The 8,129-nt window shown below is 28.8% G+C and overlaps 1 protein-coding gene across 1 annotated transcript; it reads left to right on the top strand.

Annotated features, from left to right (window-relative positions):
- Positions 1 to 5,683: 5,683 nt before the first annotated feature.
- LOC124820716 (protein NRT1/ PTR FAMILY 2.13-like) lies at positions 5,684 to 7,794 on the top strand. Its single transcript, XM_088101740.1, has 4 exons — positions 5,684 to 5,741; positions 5,842 to 6,059; positions 6,275 to 6,828; positions 6,902 to 7,794. The coding sequence occupies exons 1-4, from the start codon at positions 5,699 to 5,701 to the stop codon at positions 7,749 to 7,751; spliced, it is 1,665 nt and encodes a 554-aa protein (XP_087957866.1). The 5' UTR covers positions 5,684 to 5,698; the 3' UTR covers positions 7,752 to 7,794.
- Positions 7,795 to 8,129: the final 335 nt, after the last annotated feature.

The raw sequence follows: 8,129 nt of genomic DNA, 5'->3' as shown, positions 1-8,129 counted from the left end.
GTGCAATTAATTATTATACAAATTTTAAGTTTGGTTTGGTTGTATAGTAGAAGGTACATGTGCAACTCAGAGAATAATGCAATCTTTCCATTCCAATGGTGTTGTCCAAGATACAAGAAAATTTAAAGGAAAGTTATAGCCACCAAATTCAAAATGACACTATCCATTACCTATACAATAATTAATAATATATTAATGGTTTAAATATTATTTTGGTCTTTAAATTCGTCTATCTTTTTCATTATGGGACTTATTTTTTCCAATGTTTAATATGATCTCTATTTTAGTAAATTTTGTTCAATTTGAGCATTTTTCATGATGTCGTCTAAATCATTAATGGAAGATGAATAAAATGTGACACATATGTTAGTTCATGATTTTTAAATTTTTTTATTAATTTTTAAATTTTTTTTTCTTAATTTAAAAAGAAGTTGTTCATGTGTCAAGTCAACATTATGTCATGTGACAATCTAAGTGCTACGTGTCAAGTCAATGTTAGTGTCTTATATTCAATTTTGTTTCAATTTTTACTAATTTTGTTTAATTTAGTCCCAATTTTTGTTAATTTTGTTCAATTCAATTCCAATTTTATTCTTCTTTAACTCAAGTCCAAATTTAATTTTTATTAAAATTCACAATTTATTAAATATTTCATTTATTATTTTTAAATAAACTCTAACTATATTTTTGGAATATATATTAGATTTTGTTTTATTTTTCTACATGTAAAAAATAGGGTCACAATTGGTTTAAAAATAATGAAGAATTTTTCTTCTAATTTTAAAAATAATGAATAATTTTCCTTATAATTTAAAAAAATGAAAAACTTTCATTTTAATTTTAAAAATAATGAATAATTTTCCTTCTATTTTTTAAAAAATGAAGAGTTTTCTATCTAATTTTAAAAATAAAGAAGAATTTTGCTTCTAATTTTAAAAATACTAAAGGATTTTCTTTTTAATTTGAAAATGATAAGAATTTTTAATCTAATTTAAAAAAAATGAAAAATTTTCCTTCTAAAATTTAAAATATTGACTGAATTGAACAAACTTAATGAAATTTAAGACTTAATTGAATAAAATTAATAAAAATTGAAATATGTGACATTGATAATGACTTGACATGTCACATTGACATTGAATTGACACGTGACATCAATATTGTCACGTGATATAATGTTCACTTGATATATAAATAATTTTTTTTTTAAATTAAGAAATCTTTTAAAAAAATAAAAAAAGCACCAACTAATACATGGTACACAGTGTTTATCTGTAGTTAACTGTTTAATACCGATTTTCTACAAATGTAAAACCACCTATCATTTCGCTTTCTTGAAAAAAACTTATTATTTAAAATAGTTTAAGAGATGCATATCCGCTAAAAAAATTAGTTCATTGTATACGTCATTATTGTCACTCGATAAATATTGTTGCTATTTTCGTCGTTAAGGCTAAATGTTAGAGTGAAAGGGTTAGAAAGTTAAAAAGGTTTTAAGGGTTCTATATATATGTGAAAATTAAATGCATTATATTTTTGGCTAAGTTAAAATATTTTTTTAAGTATGTTAGAAACATTACAAATATATAAATATGAATTTAAGTTGTTTTGAAAAGTAAGAGATGTAAAAATAACATTATTTTTTAAATCTCTTAGTAAAATAGCATATGTAAAAATATGAATATATTAGAAAAATAACATATATAAAACCATATTTATTTAAATAACAACAGACTTTAATAACAAATTTTTATTTATCAAACTACCATATTTGTTCTTTTAACGAACCTTATAGGATAACTAATGTTGTAAGAAAGCTTTGGTTACTTTTTGATGTAGGAATACCTTTTAATTATTTTTTTTAATTAGAAATTTAGACCTTTAATCCAAGAGATATTAATCCAAGAGATATTAATTAGATAGCTCACTAAAGCCAGATCAACAGCATGAGTGTGTTTGGAAATTCCTCATGAATGTTACAGAAAATGGAAAATGAATAATGGTATTTGATCAACGTAACATCTCGAAATTTATTGATAAACGTCATCTAATTAAAGGAAAATAAGTTGTTTTAAGAATAGTTTTAAATAAGTAATTTCTTATTTTCTTATTTTTATATTTTAATTTAACAAATTACGTTACTAGTTAAAATTTATAAATTTAAATTTAATAAGTTCAAAAATATTTTTTAAGTGAATTAACCCATCCCCTTTAATTATGTGGTTGTGAACTTTATCGTGCCTCTCTCCCTATAATTCTCTTTTCAGTCTTTTGAGCCTTCTCGTTGTTGAAGTTCTGCCTGGACACTTGGCAAACTCTAACTTACGGAAATCACTAGTATATTTGAAGAAAAATGATTAAATTTTTTTGAGAATTATAATTTAACCAAAATACTAGAGGTGTCATTTCAGCCCCCTTCTAAAAGAGTGAATCTTCCTGCACCTCCCTCACCTCATCCTGCACCCCCAAATTTACCTATTTACCCTTTCTTTAATAAATAAATTAAATTTTTTTAACCCCACAAAAAGTAGCCACCGCACTTTGAAGTGCGTTTTGCATTTTGTAGCCGCACTTTGAAGTGCGGTTATTGATATTCCAGAGCATGGTTTTTTTTTTAAGTTAAATTCCTGCAATCTTTTTTCCAATTTTTTACATGTTTTTTGATATTTTTTTTTATGTTTTTGTTATTATGTTATTATTTTTAATTTAAATTTATTGTTTTATGTTATGATTATTTATTTTAAATTTTTTTTTATGGATTATGCCAACAACATGAAGTGATCAAACCACAGATTCAATTAAATTCAAAGAAAGAGTGTTACATATATTATGTTGAATTAAAAAATTATCTATATTAAAAACGCCATTTTTTGCCGCATATCGAAGTCCTACGTTTGCCGCAGATCGAACTGCGGCATGCACCTCCAGCGAGCCGCACATCGAAGTCCGGTTTGCGGCGTGCACCTCCAGCTACGTTTGCCGCAGATCGAACTGCGGCATGCACCTCCAGCGAGCCGCACATCGAAGTCCGGTTCTGTAAGTTTGCCGCACTTCCAAATGCGGCGTGCACCTCCAGCGACTGCGGCTCTGATCCTTGCCGTGCCACTTCCAAATGGTCCTATACTAATCATCATATTATTTAATTGATTTAATTTTTTATATTATCGTATTAATGAAATCAATTATATACTTGATATAAATCTAAGCAATTCTTCTTCATCTTGTTTCCTTCTTCTGTCCCCATTTGAAATGAATGCAGCATGATGGTGACCTCGAGGGAGTTTGACGGTGGAAGGAGAAAAGATATATAATATAAATTTAGAGAGTGAAGTAGTTATTGTGCAATGGTAGGTGTTAGATACAGTGCTCCTAGGTGGCAAGTGTTTAGTAACCGCACTTCAAAGTGCGGCTATAAAATGCAAAACGCACTTCGAAGTGCGGTGGTTACTTTTTGGGTTAAAAAATATTAATTTATTTATTAAAAAAGGGTAAATAAGTAAATTTGGGGGTGCAGGCTGAGGTGAGAGAGGTGCAGGAAGATTCACTCCTTCTAAAATCAAGCCCCAATTTTCTAGCCCCTTTAATAGGGGGCTTTTTAAAAGCCCCAACCCCTAAAGCCCCACATAAAGTGGGTTGGGGTAGGGTTAGGATGGGGCTAGCCCCCAAACTAAATTAACTCACTTTTAATGTTTTTTTAGTTATTTCTTTTATTTACTTTACAAGTTCAATAATTTTCAAAATTTACATGATATGTAATATCTTTTTAATTAAATATAAATGTATAAATATTGATTTTATAAAAACTTATTTAAAATAATTTTTTAATTATAAGTATATTTTAAATATATAATTTTATTATTTTGGAAAGTTAAAAAAGAAAATTTTTATTATTATTATTACTTAAAAGAAAATGAAAAAAATTTCAAAAAATAAATTATAAAAGTAACACAGTTGAAAATTCGATTTTTCAATAATCGAATTCTGATATCTATATAAATATTTGAAATATTAATTATGGATAGATTTTAAATTCAAATCTACTGATTGGATAAATTTTTAATATCGGTGTAAAATTTTTATTTTTTAAAGTTTGTCATATAAAATTCTTTTGTTGAATGTTTTGTATAGATATATATACATTAAAAAATTAAACCACAAACTTTGTAAAGTTTAAGGGGCAAAATTCTTATAAATATCATATATGTTAGTATACAAGATCTAGATGTAATCCTAGTGGTTATAAAATCATATTTTTTTCTAACCTTTTAGATTAAATTAATATTTTAAAATCATACTTATCTTTATCCAACAAAGATCCTTTTTATTGAATTATTTATCATAATTGAGCCGATTGTAATAAAAAATAATTAAATAATAGATATAATATTTTTAAATAAATATAATGTTATAATTTATAATACTAAAATTAAAATTATTATTGTATTTAAGTATTAACATAAAATAAATAAAAATTATAATAATTATAATAATAAATAAATTACATCAATGTCTCTTAATAAGAAACTAATAAAAAAGACAAATGAATATAATATAAAATATATGAAAAAGACATAAAAATATATAAATTGATGTAAATGACTAAATAATACGTTTCATAAAATTTTTTTTAAAAGAATTATATAACTTTGTAAATAATAAATATTAATTTTATTAAATTTGGAAAATTAAAAAAGTTAAAAAGTTATTAAGTCAAAATTTTAACATGTTCACACCAATTAAAAATAATGTAATTTTGATCACAAATCTTAATCGAATGATATTGATTTAAACTAGTGACAAAATAGATTACCATCTATAAATAAATTCGTTAGTCCATCAAAATTTTACATATTAAATTAAATTTTTTAACTTTTAAACCTATTTTATGTGGATATCTCTAAACCGTCAAATTTACAAACCAAAATTAAGAAATCAAAATTAAGATGAAAATATTATCAAAACAAAATTTGAAAATTAAGAAATAATTGTAATGAAAGCATTATTATTAAACTAATTAATATAGAAACAATTATGAAGTAGAAAATTAATTTTATTGGTAAAAAAAATATAATTATACATGAATCAATTATGGTTATAAGTTATTACTAACAAAGATAAAATGAAAGCTCCATAAAAATACATATGATTTGTGATTACTTGTATGATGATATTATGTTTCTAGACGTTAAATTTTTTAAAAAAGAAAGCCCATGGGCTGACCCTGGCCTATAGGGCTTTAGGGGTTTTTAGCCCTGTGGACTTTTTTAATAAAGAGTTTTTTTGGTCCTGTGGGCTTTTTTGGCCCCAACCCACATTAGTTAGGGCCAAATCTTATTAAAGGAGCTCATTTGACAGCTCTACAAAATACAATCATAATTATAAAAATTATACTTTCTTCCATTGAATCACCTATCTTTTACGAATATTTTAATTATATACTAATTACCTAAACAATCATTTCAAAACTCAATTTTGATTGGTTGCATGTCTACAAAGGTATTAAAAAAATTTCAAAAATAAATTTTCTATAATTAAAAATTATTTAATGATATACAGACAAAGCATACCTTAAAGTAAAAATTAATGAAGATAGAAAATAAAATTAATGAATCTAATTGTGGTCCAGTTGCTTCAGGAAGTGGAAATCAAGAATAAAATCACTTACAGAAGACGTTTAGATTCCTCAAATTCAAGAGCAATGGAAAACAAGCCAGGATGGAGGGCCATTTCTTACATCTTAGGTCTCTGTCTAAACAAAAAATGAGGATGCATACCATTAAATTTTCCATTTTCTATGATCAAATTTAGCTAACTAAGCTTTTGTATTGTGTGGTTTTGCAGGAAATCAAATAGTTGAGAGGATTGCAACATTAGGAATGATGGCAAATTTCATGGTGTATTTGTTGCAATTCTTCAACTTGGGTCAGGTTGCTGCAGTAAATATTCTTGGCGCATGGACAGGAGTTAGCAATTTAATACCAATTATTGGTGCCTGTGTTGCTGATGCTTATCTAGGGAAATTCAAAACCATTGCTATTTCATCATTTGGAACACTAGTGGTATATGTTCTCCTCCACATAATAACCTTATGTCAATTTAATTTGGAATTCTCCATTTTATGATTCAATTTAGTTAGGGAATTATCACTTACTACTGTGATTTCTTTCCATCAACTTACAAATTCATAAATTTGACCATTCAAAGTTTCAATTTATCAGTTAATAATTTATCGATTTAATGTTATCATTTATTATTCTATGTTGGTGATTGTTAGGGAATGATGATACTAACATTAACAGCGTGGGTGCCACAACTTCATCCTCCAAGTTGCACTGGAACTGAGCACTGTGTTCATCCGACGAGTTCTCAACTAGGGTTCTTGATTTTAGGACTTGGCTGGCTGGCTCTGGGCACAGGGGGGATTGGACCATGCGCTATTCCCTTTGCGATTGATCAGTTTGACACAACTTGCTCTGAAGGAAGGAAAGGAGTGAACAGATTCCTTAATTGGTTCTACACTTCACAGACAGTTGTTATGTTGATAAGTCTGACAGCAGTTGTTTACGTCCAGAACAAAAGCTGGATCTTGGGTTTTGCAATACTAAGTCTTCTCATGTCATTTTCAATTATCATATTTTTTGTTGGAGCTAGCGTTTATGTTTATATTCCACCAGAGGGGAGCATATTTTCTGGTATTGCTCAGGTGTTTGTTGCAGCTTATAAGAAGCGTCAGCTCAAAATTCCAGTAATAGAAGATGAGGGTCTTTACTATGATCCCCCGGTGGATGCAAAAACACTACTGAAGATGCCCTCAACCCAACAACTCAGGTAATGTGTTACTCCTCAGCTAATTAGAATAATATTTCTCTGGTACTGAAGGAGCTATTTGATTTTTGAACAGGTGTTTAAACAAAGCTGCCCTGATAGGAGACAATGAACTTGACGCAGGCGGTAGTGTAAAAAATCCATGGAGGCTTTGCAGCATTCAGCAAGTGGAAGAAGTCAAATGTTTGATAAAAATGCTTCCAATCTGGGCTTCTGGTATTCTCTGTTTGATTCCCATAGTACAACAAGGCACCTTCCCAGTATCGCAGGCCTTGAAAATGAACCGCCATCTTGGAGCGAACTTCACACTTCCACCTGCAACCTACAACGTGGTGTCCCTAATCACAGTTGGCATATTCCTCCCATGCTTTGACCTCTTTATGCAACCAGCATTAGCAAAAGTGACCAAAAAAGAGGAGGGTCTCACGAGCCTTCAGAAGATAGTGATCGGTGATATATGTTCGGTTCTCACAATGCTAAGCGCTGGCTTGGTGGAGTGGCGAAGAAGGGGTGTGGCAATCTCACATGGTGCACCTGATGGGGTTGCCCCCATGAATGCAATGTGGCTGGCACCACAATTTGTGTTCTTGGGATTGTGTGAGATGTTTACCCTTGTTGGACACTTTCAGTTCTACAGCACGGAGTCACCAGAGAAAATGAAAAGCATAGGAAATTCGTTGCAGTATCTTGTGCTGGCTTTTTCAATTTACGCTGGCACGCTGATTGTGAACGTGGTGCACCAAGTGTCTCGAAAGCGTTGTGGAATCGATTGGCTCAACGATGACATCAACGCTGGCAGATTGGACTACTATTACTTCCTCGTAGCAGGATTTGCTGCATTGAATCTCTTCTACATCTTGCTCTGTGTTAAATGCTACCATTACAAGGTCGTCATTGTCAAAGCAGAAGTTGAAGACACACCTTGATTTAGCCCTTAGGTGTGTTGTAACGGTTCTGGTCTAAAGTTCAAATGTGACTCTAAACTTTTATTTGGAATTGAACATAGATTTGGGAAAGTGAATTTAAAGGAAAAAAATAGATGAAAATAAAGTTGTTTGAATTAAGGACAAGACATGATAAATAAAGAGAAATAAGATAAAAATTTATATAAAAGTTACTTAATGATTTATAGATTTTGTAGATTAAAAAAAGATATTTTAAATAATAAAATTAGATGATTACAATTTAAATCTTGATAACAAAAGTATTTAAAATTACTACATGAATAATTGATATTATCTACGGTTATAATCTGTTGGTAATGTATAAAATTCGTTTATAATTGTTATTTACCGACAGTCAAA

This window comes from Vigna umbellata, chromosome 11 (assembly GCF_029865625.1).
Source record: "Vigna umbellata cultivar VRB3 chromosome 11, Vumbellata_1.0, whole genome shotgun sequence".
NCBI lineage: Eukaryota > Viridiplantae > Streptophyta > Magnoliopsida > Fabales > Fabaceae > Vigna > Vigna umbellata.
This window is presented reverse-complemented; position numbering and strand designations above follow the sequence as displayed.